Source organism: Manis javanica, chromosome 15 (assembly GCF_040802235.1).
Source record: "Manis javanica isolate MJ-LG chromosome 15, MJ_LKY, whole genome shotgun sequence".
Lineage (NCBI taxonomy): Eukaryota > Metazoa > Chordata > Mammalia > Pholidota > Manidae > Manis > Manis javanica.
The window spans coordinates 21,838,520-21,859,332 of record NC_133170.1 but is presented as its reverse complement, the minus strand read 5'-3'; the positions used below and the strand labels follow the sequence as shown (position 1 = coordinate 21,859,332).

Here is a 20,813-nt window from a genome sequence, read left to right as displayed (position 1 = left end):
GGAACTTTCAACAGCAGTAAGAGGTCATGATCATGTTTCTTTCATCTTAATACCTATTGCACAATTCATTTTATTCTAAGCTTTTCACCTACTTCTTTAAATCAAATATTCTTCAGTACTTTTCACTGGACAAAAAAAAGTTTGTCATTCTTGGACTGTATTGTGCACACTTCTCTTAATAACAGCTCTAATTTCTCTCTATGAATGATGAAGAAAGAATCTGTGATGCATTAATACCTATCCCAAACATCCATCCTCAATATGTGATTTGGAATTGAATGTGTTTACCATGCAAAAGACAGGAGTTCCAAAGAATGAAATCTAAACTCTCTGTGGTACAAATTACAATGAAAAATAGCAATGATTTCCTGAGAGTTGTCACTTCTAAAAATGCATAAATATAGGTCATAACTTTTCCAGTTGGTAGAACATAGAATGTGTATGGGAAACACACATAGCTTCATAATCCTAAGAAATTTCTACAATATTTTGTACAATTAGGTTGTTTACCTGAAAATAACTAGTAAGCATATATTATTTCCAATCTTCCTTATATTTTTCATACACACATGAACATACTTTTTTCGTGATAGCTTAGGTCTTTTCTAGGTAGCAGTCTGAAAATTATTCAATCACATACAGTATGGAAAATCCGGTAGGAAGGATAAAATCTTCAAGGCTCCATCAGTTAGTTGTCTGCTAAAACATACACAATCCCCCCCTTATTGATCTATGCCGTGAAGGTATCCATTCTTTGAGCCAGGAGTTCACCTGCCATAACACCAATAGAAAGGCCTGTTTTAGCTTCTGGTTTCCCCAAATCAGAATAAATGAGTGGCTTGAAGGATAGACAAATTCAAGAGCATCACAAAGCAGGAAGAACAGCTTGTTCTGCTTCCTATTTGAACTCCAAGCTGTGAGGATTAGACTCAAGAAGTAACTGGCAAATAGCAAGAGGAAGGACATCACAGTCTGCATGGCTCTCAGGTGGACCTGCGTGCTGGTGTCTTGGGATCTTTTACCATGGAGCTTCATCTTCTTGACATGTTTCCACAGAGAAAAGATTAACAGTAGAAAAGATGCCAGGGACATAGCAAAGGGAATGGTGTTTGCCAGTGTGAGTATACTCATATTTGAAAGGTGCACAATGTCCCTCACTTTTGTCTTCCAAGTCATGTTTCCTTCACATTCATTAGGTGGCATTTTATCATCTAGGCTGGCCAATGCAATAAGAGAAAACAAAAAGACCAAAGGCCCCAACAGTATTCCAAGAAGTACACTGTTAACTCTCCACTTGAGGTAAAGAAATATCAGGCCAGAGAAATTGGCTATCTTGAGCAAATAAAATATGCTGAGACTGGTAGCAAGCCAGATGCTGAAATGGTTGCTTACTGCCCAAGCAATAGACACAGTAATTCTTACTTCTGAACAATATAAAGCTGGATTAAACATAGTTGTATACCAATTTATTACTATTACCCAGAGCAAACCGATCCTGGAGACAGCCAGAGCAGTAAGAATTCGATCCGCTGAGGAGATCTTTTGTCTCTTGACCCAGTCATTGCAGTTCACCAGAACTATGAGGCCGTTGGCAAGATTTCCCAGAACAAACACTATCACTACTAGGATGGAAATAATGGTCTCTAGTAAAGTTACCATGTCTAGAAAAAACAAACTAAATCTAGTATCACAGTTTGTGATTCCTTTTATATTCTAACCTTAAAGTCTATATACAGATAATTTCTGAATGTGCAGTAAACCTCTTTGTTTCTTTTAAATTATGAGATCAACAACATGAAGAAGGAAAGCATCAAGCTATGCTAATGGATAGATTCAAAGCAGTCTTTATGGAAAACATTTCCAAAACTAGTTAAGTGAATTCTTGTTCATACACTGTGTGTCTTTGCATTGGCTAGACTATTTCACAGCTAATGTTGAAATGAAAGCTGAATTCTCATTTGCCAACATTCAAATATAGACATATTCTCTTTCATTGTTTTGCAATTTTTGCCTTTCCCAACCTCTTTGAAATTTGGATTAATTGAGTGTACATGTTAGCTAGTAAGTGTTTTAAAAACGAATACATAGAACATGTAGCAAATGTCTAAATTGGTAGATGTAGCTTAGTCATCTCTTGGTGACCTTGATGGGGAACAATCACAGAGAATTTATTTCAACAAATTATTAGATCCTTGTAGAAATATTTAAAGGAACTTGCCTATAGGTTTTCTAAGTTTTCCTATCAAACATTCCCAGCTTCCCTAGGATCCCCAGGAAGGGTCATACTCCTTAAAATGGGGCTCTGATAATTAATACTTATAAATACCTTTACTGCTTATTTGTTCATAAACACACACACACAGTACCTCAATATTTCATTTGCTCTCCTGAAAAATTCTAAGAAACAAACACAGATTATTGTCTTGTAACTTCCAAAATGCAAAATGAATGTCATGGAGGGCATCTTGACTTAAATCCCCTTCCCCAACATTTGGCTTTTCAGGCCATTGTTAATATTTATAAACAATACTCTCATACTTAGTTCTTTAGTCAAGGCTTCTCCTTTGAGTCTATTCAATACTAACATTAATTATTTAATTGAAATATTCAGCAATTTTGTAAATATCCCTGAAACTCCTTTGTGATTTTTTTTTCAAATCTTGGTATGTTTACTTTATTAGGGAGAATTACAGATAAAGATTTCTCAAAAATAAGATCTCCATGGAACATAGCTTATCTCTTTTTTTTTTTTTGAGAGGGCATCTCATATTTATTGATCAAATGGTTGTTAACAGTTAACAACAATAAAATTCTGTACAGGGGACTCAATACACAATCATTAATCCACCCCAAGCGTAATTCTCATCAGTCTCCGATCTTCTGAAGCACAACGAACAAGTTCTTAGATAGTGAACAAATTCTTACATAGTGAATAAGTTCTTACATGGTGAACAGTACAAGGGCAGTCATCACAGAAACTTTCGATTTTGATCACGCATTATGAACTATAAACAATCAGGTCAGATATGAATATTCATTTGATTTTTATACTTGATTTATATGTGAATCCCACATTTCTCCCTTATTATTATTATTATTATTTTAAATAAAATGCTGAAGTGGTAGGTAGATGCAAGATAAAGGTAGAAAACATAGTTTAGTGCTGTAAGAGGGCAAATGTAGATGATCAGGTGTGTGCCTATGGACTAAGTATTAATCCAAGCTAGACAAGGGCAGCAAAACATCCACGGATGCAGAAGATTTCTCTCAAAGCAGGGGGGATGAGGTTCTGAGCCTCACCTCTGTTGATCCCCAATTTCTCACCTGATGGCCCCCCTGCGACTGTGCCTGTCTTAGGTTGTTCCTCCCTTGAGGAATCTTACCCGTCTCTGGCTAACCAGTCATCTTCCGGGGCCATACAGGGAAATGTAAAGTTGGTAAGTGAGAGAGAAGCAATATTGTTTGAAAAGGTTAGCTTTTTACTTCTTTGCAGATTTATGCCCTGTGGTTTCTATGCCCAGCATTTGTCTTGAGGTATCTTTTCCACTTGGAAGAATTGTGATACTCGGTAATTTTCGATATGAGGCACTAATTCTTCTAAAGGGTTGTAATTAGGAAGGAAGAAGAAAAGCTATAGAAGTAGCAGATGGAAGAAAACATGGGAAGATTGGTTATTTCTTTGACAGATCTTCTTGTAGAGTAACTTAAGCATGTATAGGTTTTAAACTACTAATTAAATTGCACACACACATTAACATAATAGGAATACAGTTACATAACCAAAGCAGACCTACAATTACCAGCCATCTCCAGTGAAACCAAGAAAACCTATTAGGCACCCTAAGCATTTGTGAAAACTTATCTATGATATGATGGATGTTGCCTAACTGAATTTGAATAGTTTGAGAAAAATCAAACAATTTAAAACAACACATTCCTGGGAACTGTTCACATCCCATGTGTTCTTTTAACAGTAGATAGTCTATAGTCGCACGATTTTGGAGCACTGCAACTTGCACTTCTCCTAATTCTTGGTTGAGTTCCAACAGTATACATCCAGTCAACTTTGTTTGTTTTACTGTATGCACAGGCCAGCTTAGATATCTCCTTCTTCATTTCAATGGCAATTCCAGGAACCAGTGGGATGAATGCAGCTACAACTGCAACAGCGCCAGGATCTTTGTTGATGTTTTTTGATGATCATCTTCTGGAATGACTCTTCCAGAGTATGTTGATGTTGGAACTTCTTCTTCATATTGTATCTTGTTTCGTTTTCTGGGTAGCCAAATTGGGCTTTGATCCTCTGTATAAACACAAACAGACCCTTTGCCCACACTTTGATATGCCCTTTATACCATTGTGAAGAACTTATTGGAGGTCACCACACAGGAACTGTTAGTCCATTCTTGGGTTCTGTGATTCTGCTGCTGTTTTCTTCTTTCAGTTTTTCCTTTGTTCTTATACTCCACAGATGAGTGAAATCATTTGGTATTTCTCTTTCTTCACTTGGCTTATTTCACTGAGCATAATACCCTCTTGCTCCATCCATGTTGCTGCAAATGGTAGAATTTGTTTTCTTCTTATGGCTGAGTAATATTCTATTGTGTATATGTACCACATTTTCTTTATCCATTCATCTACTGATGGACACTTAGGTTGCTTCCAAATCTTGGCTATTGTAAATAGTGCTGCAATAAACATAGGGGTGCATCTGTCTTTTTCAAACTTGAGTGCTGCGTTCTTAGGGTAAATTCCTAGGAGTGGAATTCCTGGGTCAAATGGTAAGTTTATTTTGAGCATTTTGAGGAACCCCTTTGTGACTTTTATTAGAATTGCATTGGACACAAAGATCTGGACACTATTTCATCTTAGGAAAGTGATTCCCTCTACTCAAGAACTTGGTATATGCCCACATTTTTTCTGAACTTCCTCCATTTTCTTCAATAACATTTAATAATAGCTCAATAATTAATATGATATTTACTACTCAGACTTATTTTACAGGCATCTTATAGCTCTTGTTGCTGCTGTGGAAAGTCAGTTTCAAATGTTATTTTCTCTAAGTGATTATTACTAGTGAATGGATATATATGAACTCCCTATTTGGAAATTTTGCTGAATTTATTTTACAAAACTTTTATTATTTCTCTGTGGATTACTTTGGATTTATCCAAAGGTGAACATATCTACAAGAAGAAAAATGCTGTTTTGGGCATTCTCATTCAGATTCCTACATGAATTATTTCTTTATTTTTTCTCATTGCATTGGTCTATACCTCTAATGCAAAGCTTTTCTCAGCCCTAGAATTAGTTAAACATATTTTAACATCTGTTGACTCTGAGTTCAGTCAAGAGATATAGCACACAGAAATTTGTGGAGGATAAGTTTAACCCCACAATTATCAACTCTAACGGGGAACTGGAGAAATGAGGGATTGACCATAAGTAGTAAAGAGGACTCTACAGAACATAGGCACTGCAGAGGTAAAGGAGCAGTTGTTATCCCCTGGCCAACATATGGCACCATGGAAAAGGCTTCCACACAAACTTACCCACTTAACCAGGCAGAGAACCAGACCTTGTTGAAGGTGGCCCATCCATGCCACCATGTACAAAGGGTCTTTTTTTTCTTTTTAAATTATACATATATGCAAATGTAGCTATTTTGAGTGTGCAGTTCATATTATATAGAATTTGAATACTAACTCCCTTTAAACTGCAAGTATCAGTTTCATTAAACTTATACACTGCCAATGTTTACTTATTTTCTCAGCCTATTTCAACATTTCATTTATGTAACATTGTTCCTTCCACCCCAGTCCTTACATTTTAACATATTTTTTGTCTTTGGATTAATTTGCTTGGGTTGCCATAACAAAACACCATGGCTGGTTGGGTTGAATGACAGAAGTTTGTCCTCTCACCGTTGTGGGGGCTGGAAATTAAAGACCAGGCTTGGCTTCTGGAGAAGACTCTCCCCTTGGCTTGTAGATGCCACCTGCTCACTGTGTCTTCACATTGCCTTTCCTCTGAGACTTCTGGTATCTCTTTCTCTTCTTATAAGGGCACCAAACCTATTGAATTAAGGCCCTACCCACCCTTATTCATTTAACCTGAATTACCTTGTTAAAGGCCTGTTCTCCAGATACAGTCATGTTGTGGGCTAGAACTTAAACATGCAGTTTTAGCAGAACAAAATTCAGCCCAGAACAGTTTTACTGAAGTAGCTCTGTTTGAATTTAATAGTAAGAGGTGTATATAGTAATTATCCCCAGGCCTTTTATTTGGAAATTAAACTATTTAATTCAAACCCAGAACATTTTTTGGCCAAGAATTCAGGGATTATTGTTAACTTATTCAGCACTTTGAAAATACTGTCTTTTGACATTTTTAAAAGTAAGATTTCTGTTATTCAAATTTATTTTCCCTTTTTGGGAGATTCTCTCTCTCATCACTTTGTACTTTCTATCTGAATTTCAATTTGTTTTGGATGGTTACAATTTTGTTACAACGTATGTGGATGTGAAAATGTATATGCAATTTCATTGCATCTAGAATGCATAAACTAGGAGACATTCCATTGTTTGTGTGTAACTATGAGCTTATGTCATTATTTTAAATGGTCAGGGAGATCATGTGAAATAACAAAACATATTTGGCACTTTTCATGCAGGTTTTATTAGAGTACCACACACAGAAATGTAGAAAGAGAAAAATTCTCTCTGAAGATAATTTTTAAAAGTATTTATCCCAAAACTAAAGTCAGTATGCTTATTGGTGAAACACAAGAAAACTCTCCATTTACACATAAAGGTGCCTGTTATGATCACTCCATTATTTAACACCTTGAATGTTGGAGCCATTTCATAATATAAGCCAATACAAAAGACTGTACACAATTCAAAGGAAAACATAAAATAATTATATGCCAATGACATCATTCTCTATCTACAATAGACAAGAAAATGAGCTTTAAAAAGAACATGTGTGACAGTTGAATAAAGCAGCAGGTTTCTAAATAAACAAATAGGCAAACAAACAAAAGCAGGTGGTGTTCTGGGGCCTTTGTGGAACCACAGTAACCAGTTACCAAACTATCATAGAAAAAATTAAGGACATTTAATAAGCACCAAAATTACCTACTTTTTACAAGTGTTTTCTTGCGTATTCCAGGTGTGGCTGGAAGCACCTCTTCCTGAGTTTGGGGAGCCGCACCCTCCTGGGGTCAGTGCCTAGCTCTGTGCTGCCATCCTCATGCTGTTGGGTCAGTCCCTTCATGTCTCAGAAACCAGTTTCTTCACATGAAACATGGATTTATGCATAGGTGAAGTATCAACAAGTTATGAATTACACAGGTTGCCTTACACAAATATTATAACTTCTCTTTTTTAGTGGTTACCTAGTACATATGCTCACTTTTTATTTTGTTTTATAGCTTATGCTCCTTATTAAAAGATCTCCAAAAGGCACATAAAAAAGATGTTCAACATACATTATTCAATGAATACATGAATCAGTAAACTACATGAGAACAAGAAAATCTATTTCAAACACAAAGACTGCACTTCTAGAGATTTCCTTGCGAATATAAGCCATGAATTAAGAATTCTTCATTTCTAAAAATATGTATGACTCTATGTTACTCAAGATTTAACAATGTTGAACACAGGACATGTGACAATGATTCCCTCTCCTTTACCCTAGTCCCACAATTAATTTATTCTATATTTCTCACTCATTTGTAGTTCTTATATCTGTCATGCAGCCAATATTCATAACATATACAAATATTCAAACTTCATATAAATATGTGTTGGTTACTCACAAGTCACTCTAAATTTTTCTTCCTATGCCCTCGTTCTTGTCCACTCACCAGTAAAATAGGATTACATGGTAAAATATGACAAAAACACCAATCTCCCCAAAAGTTGTATATAACTAAAAGAATACAAACAGCCAGGATTTGGTACTCTTGTACATTAAGATGAAAAAGTAGTGTGTTACATATTTTAAAACTACCTTGCCAAACAAAACTTATTTCCAAATGTAGGTTACATATTCCTAATAATGGGAATTATATGCCAAGTAGTAATATAGAAAGGTTAATTGGAATAATTATCTTCCTGTTTCTCAGAAATTTCTGAAACTTTTTAATTTCTCCTGTTTAAAAAATGGTACTGCGAGCACACAGCGCTCTGCACACCTGAGCCGCTCTGAGGTGAGGCTGGGTACAGTGCACAGCAGGCACACTCACAAAGCCGGGCGGGAGGGCGGGCATCAACGCCTGACTGGCACAGGGGTGGACTATGTGTGTGCTTCCTCAGATTCTCTTGACGCTCTCCTGCGCCTTGGGTCCGCCCCGTCTGAGCCAGGTCATCATTCCATTTTGGACTTGAATCCATCACCGCACTTGGGGTATGAGATATGACTTCCTAAATAGCTTCTAAGGGGCTAGGTGAGCCGAGGTGCTAGTCGTTTTGGGGAATCCCTGGCCAAAGGGAAATAAGACAGGAGAAAGCTGAGAAGATGTATTCCCCCTGCTCTGTCTCTCTCATGGGCTTATGTTCTTAGGGTCCATCCATGTAACCCTCCAGGAAGAGTCCTGTGTGCCACATGCACACATGTACTGACTCTTATGCCATCTCTCAACCTTGTAAGGTGGCATCCAGCAAAGGAATCATCACAGCACCTCCTTCCCCATCTTTTCTTGACGCATTTCTGTAGGTCCTCCCCGGAGCTGCCCAGGGCTTTCCTTCCCAACCAAAGTCATCTCTTTCATCCCTGACTTTGGTGCTAGTTTTAGAGGCCCCAGGCTAAAATGGTCATTGGCTTGTTCAATTATTTACTCCCTTTATGTGGATTTATCATATGACCAAAAAGTTTATTTAGAAAGGGTACAGAAAAGATTATATCTGAAGTAATATTTTAGTAAGACACCTGAGTTAGTATGGTGGTTATTAACTCAATTTTAAACAGTATCATTTTTGCGTATACAATACCCAGCTAGAAGAAATAAAAGGAAAAATAACACTCACATTAGAAAACATATATATACTAATTTACAAAAATTTTTAGAGGCTTGTAAAGGCGTTGTGATAGACACCATCTAACTTATCTCCACTTCAGATGATAGGGCTGCTGCAAAGCTCTGTTCTAGTGACATTTTCCCTAGAATTGTGGAGTAACCTAACTGGTGCTCTGAAAACTTTTTCCTCTTGGAATAAACCTGTCACCTCAACATTAAACCAGAAGTGAGAAATTCATGAAATCAGCAGCTTTTGTGATGTTTCATTTTTATTGGTCTCCCAGCCTTAATACAGTTCATTCTTTCAACCACCCATTTATTACTATTAAAATATCTTTTGAACCAAGTAGTCTGTGGGCTGGCTTATAGGTCCTGGCAGTCAGCAGTTAACAAGATAGACATGATCTTTCCTTTTCTGAAGCTTATATTGTAAATTTATAGCTGATAAACAAATCAAATGTGGAGATGATTTAAAGTTAAAAAATGTTAAACTGCATAACATCAAGAATATACTTATGTAAAATCAGTTGTTGAGCAAGATTATAATTTATTTCTTATAACTTGCTATCGATGATTATGCCAGTACATTTTCTCCCATTTCATAATATTCCAGAGTATAACACATCTTGAATATCTATAATTACTACAGACTTAACAGATGCCATTTACTATATGCATAAAGGATAGTTGAACAATATGCTGTAATTTTTTAATTCTTTTGGTGATTATTTTTTAGAATGGAGAAGATTTGAGTCTTCTCTCAAGTTTTAAGATTTTAGGAAAGGAAGATGTAGATGTTTACCAAAAAGTAATCATGTGAGGTGACCGATGTGTTAACTTGATTGTGGGATTTCTTTCATAATATGCATATGTATCAAAAGATCATATTATATACTTTAAATATATCACAATTTTATTGCCAACTTTACCTCAATAAAGCTGGAATTTTAATAAATGTTTTTAAAAAGTAGAGTGTCACGAAAATATTTTCCACATGTAATTTCTTAAGTTCTATGAGCCAGAATTGCTCTAAGTTTTCTATTATCCCCTCTTTGAATGGGAGTATTTGTTACGGTTATCCCTTCCTATTTCAACGCTGTGTACATCTTTGCCAGGTAAATACACTGTTTTTAATACGCAGACCATAGATCCTGGCATTCAAGGATAACGTTGCAACCGAATGAGACATCACAGGAGTCTAAACAGTTTAACCAAGAGGGCAAGCTGGGACAGAGTGCCTCATTTTCCTAAAATGTTTTTATCTTCACTATATCTACACCCTTTGAAAAATAATTTTGCAGTATCCCCTTGGCTCCGAGCTCACTCATGTAACCTTACTTTGCTGAATTGGGAATTGGTAGTTGTGAGATCATAGGAATTTGAAATGCCTTCCGCGCTGGGAACCCACGTCAACATGACCAGGCTGGTACACTCCAGGAGAATGAGACTCATGGAGGGAAGTTGTCCCAGCAAGACCCAACCTAAACGGCCCATCAAGCCGAACTGTAACTGGCTCCCACACATGGCTGTCCATGTTACAGAAAAATACGTCAGTAAGTGACACGTTCCTCCCCTACCCTTGCAAAGCGCTACTAACGACCATTCCGAGGAGCGGACAGGAAGGGGCGGGGCGCCAGCGGCCGCCGGGCCGAGCGCCGCCGGGAGGAAAAGGCTGCGGCGGGAGGCGCGGACGTGACCCCGGCGGCCGCTTGGTCCCTCCCCGTTCCTCCCGGTCCCGGCTGTCGGTCGGCACTGCGCGGGGCCCGCGTGACCCTCGGCGCCAGGCCCTGGGCGAGCGGCGGCACGGGGCTCATGGCCACGGCGGCGTCCTCCCTGGCCCTCAGGGCCTCGAGCCCGGCCGCGGCGCCCAGCCCCTACGGAGTCTTCTGCAAGGGGCTCTCCCGCACGCTGCTCGCCTTCTTCGAGCTGGCTTGGCAGCTGCGCGCGAACTTCCCGTACTTCTACGTCGCGGGCTCCGTGGTCCTCAACATCCGCCTGCAGGTACACATTTAGTACCGGGATCCCGGGCCTGCAGCGAGGCCGACTCCCCGAGGCCCGGCGACCGAGCGGAACCGCGAGCGAGGAGTGCAGCAGTCTCGCGAGAGTGCCCGGGTGCCCTCCGCGCCTGCGCGCTCCGTCCGCAACGGAGCTCCGCGCGCGATCGCTGCCGGGCTGCTGGGCCACGAAATTCTGTGAGCGGTTTTGAGGGAGCAGGCAAGACCTTCAGTTACAGCTGGCGACAATGTTCAGGAAGCTTTGCATCCTAAAAACAAAACAAGATAACGACAGCACACGTTTTAAAGAAGAAAGGCAACTAAGGTTTTCAGAAAAAAGTCTTTTAGTACACAACAAGCTCATGGACCAAGTTAAAACAAGAAATTCTAAATTTCGGGAATATGGGATTTGGATTGTAAGCAAGACAGTTGCGTAAGAAATTGAAGATCTTAAAGATATAATGTGGATGGCAAATACATTTTCTTCATCTCTGGGAGAAAACAACGGCAATTAGAAATTTACAGGAGCAAAAAAAGAAAAAAGCCTGTAAGGAAAAGCATCCTTCTAATACCAAAAATGAAAAATGCTGCAGAATTTTGAACAGAGGGTTGGCGTGTAAGAAAATGGACTCTGTTTCGGTGTCCCCGGGAATAGCTTGTGGTTCAAGACCATGGAGCCAAAGAAAAAGGATATCCACAGCTTGGCCGTTTTATGAATAACATTTAAATAATCAAAACAACTAATGTAAATGCTGTTTGTGGTTTTCTTTTAAGAGAATACTTAGTTATGGTTACAAAGTAGAATGCAAATATTAACAGCCCTGATTAATGTAAGAGTACATTTTACAAGTGGGAATGTTGAAGCGGGGGAGAAAAGTGAATGGAAAGGCAGTGCTGTCCTTACAGAGGAAGGTGAGAGTCTGTTGATGATGATGGGGGAAGCTTTTTATTACTTTAAGGAGTAGCCGTACTTGCTAAAATAGTAATATGACTGTATTAACGAGAGGGGAGAGGGGAACTGCGTGAATTCAGTAAGAAACGCCTGAAGACAGGAAGTTCAGGTGTTCGAATATATGGGTAAGAGATTTTTTTTCCAGAGAGTCTGGAGAGGAATTAATGGTCTGCAGATTTTTTCTCAATTAAGGAAACAAATCTGAGGCAATTTCGAGCCCCCCAAATTTTAAAGTTTTTCAAGAACTACCTCAACTGTGAATAATACTAGTCATAGAAAGTCCTAATTATGTAAACACAATACCAACATCACAAGAAATGATTATGTAACATTGGGGGGTACTGAAGAGGAGATGTGTACGTAAGGGGGGAGAATCAGGCAAGATCTAATATAGAGAAGTTAATTCTAAAAGTATAAATATTCAGAAAAAACTACCATGAGAAATTGTTACAAGTGGTTGTCTCTGGAGGAAAAAAAACAGATGGGTTGAGAAAAGGTGGAGGATTGTTGTCTTTCACTACAGTCTAACAGCATTATTTTGATTTTTCTTAATTATGTACGTGTATTTCTTTGATTACAAATTAAGTAAATTTCCTTTTTAAAAGTGCCCCAGGTAAGGGAAATGAACACCACTGGTTAAAAGCCTCCAGAGTAAAAAGGAATTGAGGTTAAAAATTCCCTTACCCAGGCAGGCCTCTGTTAACAAAGTACATAAAGTACAAACACTAATTTGTGGGTTTAGGTGAGTCCATTAATCTTCTTAAACACCAATTTCCTCAACTGTTAAATGACTGTAAACATAACCACCGTGAAAGAACCTTCAAAATTTAACATATGCCTGTCTTAGCACTTCATATATGTATACACAAATAGTATTTGTTGTAACACAGTATTTCATTAACATGGGAATAAAACTTAAACTCTCTCATGTTGTAACGCAGTATCTCATTAACATGGGGATAAAACTTAAACTCTCTCATATGGGATGTCTGGTTTTCCAGTGGAGGTTTTTTGTCTATAGGAGGTAACGTAGGGTACTAACCCTAGGAGTGTGTGGGTAATTGTACTTCAACCCTTCATTCCTGTCTCCAGCCAATCTATTGAGCACATCCTCATCTTTTTACTTAATTTCTTTTGCCTTTTTTTTTTTTCTGCCTGTGGACTATACCTGTGTTTTAAGACTAAACTTAGATACCACTTTTTCCACTAAGTTTTTTCCCCAGATTCCTCTGACTAGATCAGAATTTATTTCCTGTACTCCACCTAAGGGCTATGTTAGTAACAACCAAGGCCATTATAGGCTCCCTTGTTTTTGCCTAATAGTGTATAATCCGATGTGTTTTTTAGATATCCAATGGTTCTGTGATCTCTTCTCTTAGTAATTATGTATTGCTGTGATAGAGCTCAGAAACTAAATTTAGCCTAAAATAGCAGAACTGTAATTTAACTGATGAAATAATTCAGTAATGCCAATGGACTTGCAAATGGTTGGCATCACTATTCCCTAGGGGCACTTAAGTCCCAATTTGTACATAAAAGAATGTGAGTGCCCTTAGGCGAGGATTGGTGAGATATAAGGGTGCTCCATTGGGTGGCTACGTGAAAGTGCCTGCCTCAACCTTTTTTCTTCAGATTGGTTTTTTACATTGAAGAATTTAAGACACTGTACAGCGGCGGTTTCATATACTCCTAATAGACTGGAAGCTCTGTATCCTGTCCAATTTTACAGCCTTAGTATTCACAAATATATAGTAGGAACTGAGTGAAAGCTCCATGATTTACCACTTACTCTTCACAATTACTCTTAAACCTAGATCTCTATTTTTCTTCCTACAAAATACCACTCCATATAGTTTCCCAGGGGAGAAAAGATTTTTGCCCCTACAAAACCACTTATTATTCTAATTTACAAGTAATGTTATTCTTCTTGGCATCCCACCAGGTAATATCTATGAAGCCAAAGGTGTTTGATTTATTTCTCTATACCCAGCCCAGAGCATTGCCTAATGCAAAGTAGATAGTAAGTGCTGTTGAATGAATGCCAAATTAGTTGGTTTTCTACATATAGTCATCAGTCAATAAAGGAAATAAAGGTACATTTGCTCCTGCTATTAAGATTGTCTACCACCCATAAATTGAGCTTTTTCAGGCCACCATGAATAGTGATTTATCCAGCATTCCCTCAAGATGAAGAAGCAAAAAGCAAAAAAACGTCTGTGAAACATTACAAAAATGCTAGGGAATGGTGACTGTTAGAGTTTAATTATAAAAGGGAAATAGTGATCATAGTAACATGTAATTTAAGGACTAGGAAACATATTCTTAGGAAAGGATAAAACTCATTACTTAGCTAAAAGAACGTATAGTCACTACCAACATCATTTTTTTATTTTACTGAGTTTTTAATACCAGGAACTATGAAAAGTTACATACATGATCTCCATAATTCTCACATGTACCTCATGAGGAAGACATTTCATCATCATTTCTCAGATAAGGAAACGGATTTAAGGAGGTTTCCCAAGGTCATAGTAACAGGTCAAACCTCAGTTGAATCTCAAGTTTATCTCTAAAGATATACTTGATGAGGGAGTCAGCTCTTTTTTGAATAATCCTGTTCTTTTCTCAAACTTTCAAACAAGTATTACCTAGGTAATAGTTGGCAATATCTTTTATAAATATAATTATTGGAGGCTTCATAGATTATAAATTTTCAATATGATTTGATAAGTTCAAGTATTTTATACTTGCTGCTTCCTAAAGTTGTTTGGCCTATTTGTAGGGGAAAGAAAGGAAGAAGATGGAGGGAGGCAGAGGAAAGGACACTTCCCTTAGGATGGAAAGGCAGCACTTTCCTTCCCCTGAAGGAGTAGAGGTAAGGTAATCCCAAATTTTGAAACTGCTCATCACCGCACTGAGGAGGCCTAAATGAATTTGCTGTTACAAAATCTTACAGTCCTATGCTAATGGGGGCTTTTCCTGGTAGACCATCAATAGCATTTGATAGAGTCAAGAAGAAAATAGGACTTACATACATGGAGACATAAAGGGGTGGCAATGGAAAGTTTAGGAATATAGGAACAAAAGGAGAGGAATATGCCAGAAACTTAGACTTGGAAAGTAGTGTGAAGAGTAGATTGGAAGGTTCCAGACACCAGGCCAGGAAAAGAACCCCTGCCACAGCTCTCAGAATTCTCACCAGCTGGGTTGGATTGAGTCACATCAGTACACTTCTTGTATTAATTACTATGCACGAGGGAACTTGCAGTTTTTACAAGAAAACCTCATAGCCTATTCCCAGCAGGATTACCACCAGGCCAGGTCATGAATCTTTTTTCAGCTGAAGTCAATTCCTCCCTACCTTCACTGCCCACAAATATGAATCTCAGCAGTGCTGTTGGGACAATGGAAAGGCCAGAGGACTATCTTGCATGCCTGCAGCAAATGATAAGAAACTGGCATTCTTAGTAGGTTAATTGCAATACATCTGAGAGCAGGCACCCTGCTAGTTTCTATCCTAATGAGGGATCTACAGTGAACATTAGAAATCCTTGACCATCCTAATGGCTCTCAAGCACCAAGTATGTGGATTTATTCACAGTAAGTTAGTAGCATACATCAGTAAACAAGAAAGCAGAATGGAGGCCATTCATATATTGAGCAAGGTAAATTGGGTATACCTTCTCATATGAAGCAAAAAGAAAAATATTTTATAGATCTTTTACCTTACTGAAGTTTGTAATTTATCTTTATTTCTAAAGAGCTGCATGCCTCTTCCCCCACCTAGGAGTTGCAATTACATACATCTTTTGCATATGCTATTAAATAATTTAGATTCTCTTTGAAAGAATATGTGAGACTTTAAAATATTGGTAACCAATGTTTTAAACAAAAATGATGACAAAATTATATTAGTTGACTATCTGTGAATTATCATCAAAAGTAATGTGTTCTAGGGTAAACTTCACTTATTTTTTTAGGAACCCAGTAAAAAAAACAGGAGAAATGAAATTGATCCTCCAAGGCTCCCCCATTAGGTTATTATCTTTGAAAAGACTCCGGAAGGTCGTTCTGTGGAGCTGCAATGGATGTTCTCTTTTCAAGATTTTAAGTTGCCATAGTACCTTCAAGGCTGTATGTCTTAGCTTGCTGTTTCCCAGAATCAAAATAAATGGGTGGCCTGAGGGAAAAACATAGACTGCTAAAATGACAAACTTGGTAAACTTGTTCCAAAACACAAGAAACATCCAATTTGCCAATTATGTGGGGGGAAAAAATGAGCCCTGAAGAGGAAAAGAAAAGACATCCCCATTTTCGTGGCCTTTTTATAGGCTTCTGTGCTGGAGTCCCTTGAGCCCATGTTGTTGAGCTGCAAATCTCTGATGTGTCTTACAAGTACCGAAATAAAAGGAGCAATGAGATAAGGGACAGGACAATAGGAATGAAACAGGTCAAGCTACGAATGACCACAGTTTTGACATAGATAGTTTATTTTCACCCAAATATGGCTGTCAGATTGCTGGCATCTACTACAGAGACATTCAAGAAGAGATCTTCGAATGTTTCTAGCAATAGAAAGTCAAAACTTAGAAAGAAAAAATATAAAGAATCACAAGAATCGCTCTGTTTCTTCTCCCCTTCAGCAAGAGGAAAAGTGAGTGGAGTCATTTCTCCACTATCTTAAGGAGGTAAAAAATGCTTAAGCAGGTGGCCCACCAGGCAGTCAAGTGATTATTCTCCAAAACAAAGTAACAGGTTTTGCTAGCTTGTAAGTGGAAAATAAATGTGGATACAGTCTCATAATTAATGATTCAAACAATGACACTAACAGCTGACCGATTCTGGAGATAGCCAAGCAGGTGAGGATGAGGTCAGCGAAAGAGGTCTTTTGGTTCTTGACCTATTTAGAGCAGTTTACCAGTCCATGAACACATTCCCCAACATTTCAATTATGATTTCCACTATTGACAGTATCACAAAGATTCCATCCAATCCAGGGAACATTTTCTATTAAAAAAAAATCCAAATTCCAAATACTATGTCTCAATAATAAATTTATAAGCAAACTCTTGCAGAATAGTATGCATTTCTTGTCCTTATCCTCTTTGCTGTTATTGCAATTTCCATCTTAAGCTGAACTTCCTGCTGTTGGATATAGTTTCATATATGTCTAAGGAAATCTTTCTGTTTTTTTTGTAATGCAGATCTTAATCCACAAAGATCTACTAAGGTATATAGTCTGACATACTTTCATGAAAGTGTTTATATTTCTTTGAAAGAGCTACTAATTTCCCAACCAAACAGCTTGTGTGTCCATTTATCATTGGCATGAACTGAAACTTTCCACTCATGGTAATGATTAAAAAGTTAAAGTCAAATATGTTAGCATGCAAATATGGGCCAGATTCTTTTTCACTGATTTGTACTTTCCTCCTCACCTGAAATATTATATTATTTGAATCCAAATATTTTACTTGCTTTCCATAGAAAACTTTACAATCTAATTTATCTATTATTCAATGAATGTATTTTATGAGTGCCTGCCATGTGTCAGACCTTTTTACAAATGTAATACAGCTCACTAGAGGGAAGGAAGAAAGAAATTTATTGAATGGAGCAAGGCTTAAAATAAAGAGATTTGGTAGTATTTTCAAGAGGAGAATGGTAGCTTTCACTAGATTATTGTCCAGAGATGGAAAGAAATTCACTGCTATGAGAAGCACTTAGGAAATAGAATCAGTAAGGCTTGGTGATGGATTCGGGGCCTGTGAAAAGGAAGGGAAGCCAACATGACTTTCTGGCTGCTGCTTCTACACCTGGATGCACTTAATACTGTGACCTGAGGAAATCCCTGAAGGAGAGCAGGTTTGGAAGCAAGAAGTAGGGGAAAGAAGAAAAGTTAGAAGATGATGAGTTCTGTTTTGAACATTTTGGACTAATTTGAAGTCATCCAAGCAGAAAGACGGAGTGGGCACTTGGATATTTGTGACTACAGCTCAGAAAAGGAACTGGACTACAAGCAGAGATTTGGGGTTCAGCAGCACACACTTGGTTCCATAAGAGGTGATGAGCTCTTGGGGCCCCAAGAACACAGACAGTGACGAATCCAAAAGAATGACAAAAGGCAGTCAGACATAGAAGGGAAACCAAGAGATGAGGGTTCAAAGCGACCAAGAGCAAGGAGCGTTTCAAGAAGAGAGTAATCAGTGCTTCCTGGTATTAACGTAAAAAGAGTTTAACTGAATAGAAGCCAAACTGCCATGGGTTACATAGTCAGTGAGACTCCAATAATGAACCTTTAGAAAACCAATTAATGTAATCAACACATTAACAGATTAAAGGAAAAACACCGAAAGGAAAAAAAGTTTGATATAATCCTACATCTATTCATAATAAATGTTTGCAGCAAACTGAGAACAGAATGCAACATTTTTTTTCCTGATAAAAAGTTTCTGCAAAAATCTAGGGCAAGTATAGTACCTATCAATGATAAATTGAAATCATCCCTCTTGAGTTTGGGACCAAATCAGCAAAAAACATCTCACTCTATTTTTTCAAGGCTTTCACCAATCACACAATAGGGCAAGAAAATGATATAAAAGATGTAACATTGTAAAGCACAAAATAAAACTGCCCTTATTCACAGATTATGATTGATAGCAAATCCAAAAGTGTTCTTCAATACATTCTTAAAATATGATTATTTAGCAAGGTTTCTAGACACAAAATAAGTGCAAAACAACCCATTCCATTTCCTCATACCATCAACAGACAGTTGAAGTGAAATATTCTTTTAAAAGATGAAATGACCATGACCTCAACAAATATCAAGTTAACTAAGAATAAATCACACACAGAAAAAATATGCAAAATCTTTATGGAGAATATTAAAAAGTCTGAAATGATCTTAGCTTTATTAGCCATATAATTGGCTTGTAATCAATACATACTGGATTAATTAAACCCTCTACATTTTTAAAAAAATTTAAATCAGTACCACACACATTTTCCCATTTTAGGAACGACGTTAAATCCTCTGACTACATTGTTGAATGTGTTAGATTTTCCTGCTTGGTGTCTAGATAATGGATTTGTCTCAAGACTAAAAGCATCCATTTTATTTTATTTTTATTAAAGTATTATTGATATACAATCTTATGAAGGTTTCACATGAGCAACATTATGGTTACTACATTCACCCATATTATCAAGTCCGCCCCACACACCCCATTGCAGTCACTGTCCATCAGCATAGAGAGATAAAAACATCCACTTCTACTATGACATTGGCCATCCCTATCTCCATGAATAGCCATCCATGTTTCTTTCACCTAATCCAGTCACTTGGCTTTCTTTTTTTACTATATATATTGGCTGCGATTTTCCATGTGTGGCAATAGGTGACAAAATAATCTCTTGTTTACTCACATGCAGGTACAGACTGATATTCTATCACTTGTTGCATTTTCTTTGCCTAACAACTTTGTATCTTTGTCAATGGAAGATAATCTTAAGCAAGAATTTACTGACTGTAAAATTTTAAAGTCAACCTAAATGTATCTTCATCCAAGTTTGTGATAAAAATATTGATCAGAACAGGGTTTGGCATCAGAAAAATGGGGTCAGAGGCATATGCTATAGTCCACTTTAAGCAGTTACTTGACAATTTACAGATATACTTAAATATGTTACTCCACAGCTCTTATTCTCTGTTTTGCCCACAAGTATCAGGAGAATCTATATCTAAACTATTACTGGAGTCAGGTATAAAACATCAACAATATTCTCTTACCTGTGAGTCAAAGAACTGAACTCCAGAGGAAATTAAGTTTGCCTGAATTTGCCTTCTTTATATTAGCATAAAGAATGTTCATACTGATTATAGTGACTCTTGTCAAGGGTTAGAGTAGCAACTGATATGTATGTCCATTTGTTCAGATGTCTTTTTTAAAATACCTGAATGATTTTAGCATTGAGCCAAGAAATTAGTTGAGAAGAATGGGGAAATCATAAATAGTTATTCATATAGTTTACTAATTATAAAAAAAATCACAGCAGTAATAATAGCATATGTAGAGCCCTTATTGTATGTTTGGCTCTGGATAAAATTATTTATTTGCATTTGTATACATATTAATCTAGGAACATAAACAAAAATATCCATACCAGTGTTCATACTATAAGACAATGTAAACAAATTTCTGTTAAGTGAAAAATGGATGGCTTTCACAAACACAAAAGTTTATATATCCATCTTTATAGAAGCAAAACTATCATGTTACAGATCAGGATATGGGTTATCTTTGAGAAGATGGGTGGTAACAGTGATTAGAAAAGGACATGAAGGGAGCTTTGGGGGTGCTGACATAGTTCTACTCGTCTTCCTTAAAACAGCCATAACAATGCCACTTCAAAGGTTTGTTCTGATGGCTAAATGAGATAATGTATAAAAATGCCTAACACTGTGCTTTGCATATACAGCGTGCTCAATAACAGGTCCCAATCTTGTGTTAAGGAGACTTTGTTCTGAATGAATTTTCCAAATAATTGCTGATAAAGATATATATATATATTTTCTGGATTAGGCAAAGATTTTGTTTTTTTTTTATTAAGGTATCATTGATAATCTTATGAAGGTTTCACATGAGCAACATTGTGGTTACTACATTCACCCATATTATCAAATCCCCCCTACATACCCCATTGCAGTCACTGTCCATCAGTGTAGTAAGATGCTGTAGAGTCACTGCTTGTCTTCTCTGTGCTATACTTAGGCAAAGATTTCTTAATGTAACACCAAAAGGAGAACCCATGAAAGAACAAATGTATAAACTGGACTTCA

At 37.4% G+C, this 20,813-nt stretch overlaps 3 protein-coding genes across 3 annotated transcripts; 1 reads left to right on the top strand and 2 right to left on the bottom strand.

The window, feature by feature from the left end:
* Positions 1-699: 699 nt before the first annotated feature.
* LOC108389721 (putative taste receptor type 2 member 33) lies at positions 700-1,659 on the bottom strand. The gene has a single exon (XM_017648182.2). It carries the CDS (start codon positions 1,657-1,659, stop codon positions 700-702), a length of 960 nt encoding a protein of 319 aa, XP_017503671.2.
* Positions 1,660-10,628: 8,969 nt separating this feature from the next.
* Positions 10,629-12,896, top strand: SMIM10L1 (small integral membrane protein 10 like 1). The gene has a single exon (XM_017640253.3). It carries the CDS (start codon positions 10,838-10,840, stop codon positions 11,036-11,038), a length of 201 nt encoding a protein of 66 aa, XP_017495742.1. The 5' UTR covers positions 10,629-10,837; the 3' UTR covers positions 11,039-12,896.
* Positions 12,897-15,109: 2,213 nt separating this feature from the next.
* Positions 15,110-18,454, bottom strand: TAS2R42 (taste 2 receptor member 42). The gene is given in 6 exon segments (XM_037008764.2): positions 15,110-16,230; positions 16,233-16,372; positions 16,375-16,569; positions 16,572-16,709; positions 16,712-16,897; positions 16,900-18,454. Coding segments are annotated over 6 exon segments (1,026 nt in total). The 5' UTR covers positions 16,976-18,454; the 3' UTR covers positions 15,110-15,939.
* Between the last annotated feature and the right edge of the window lie 2,359 nt (positions 18,455-20,813).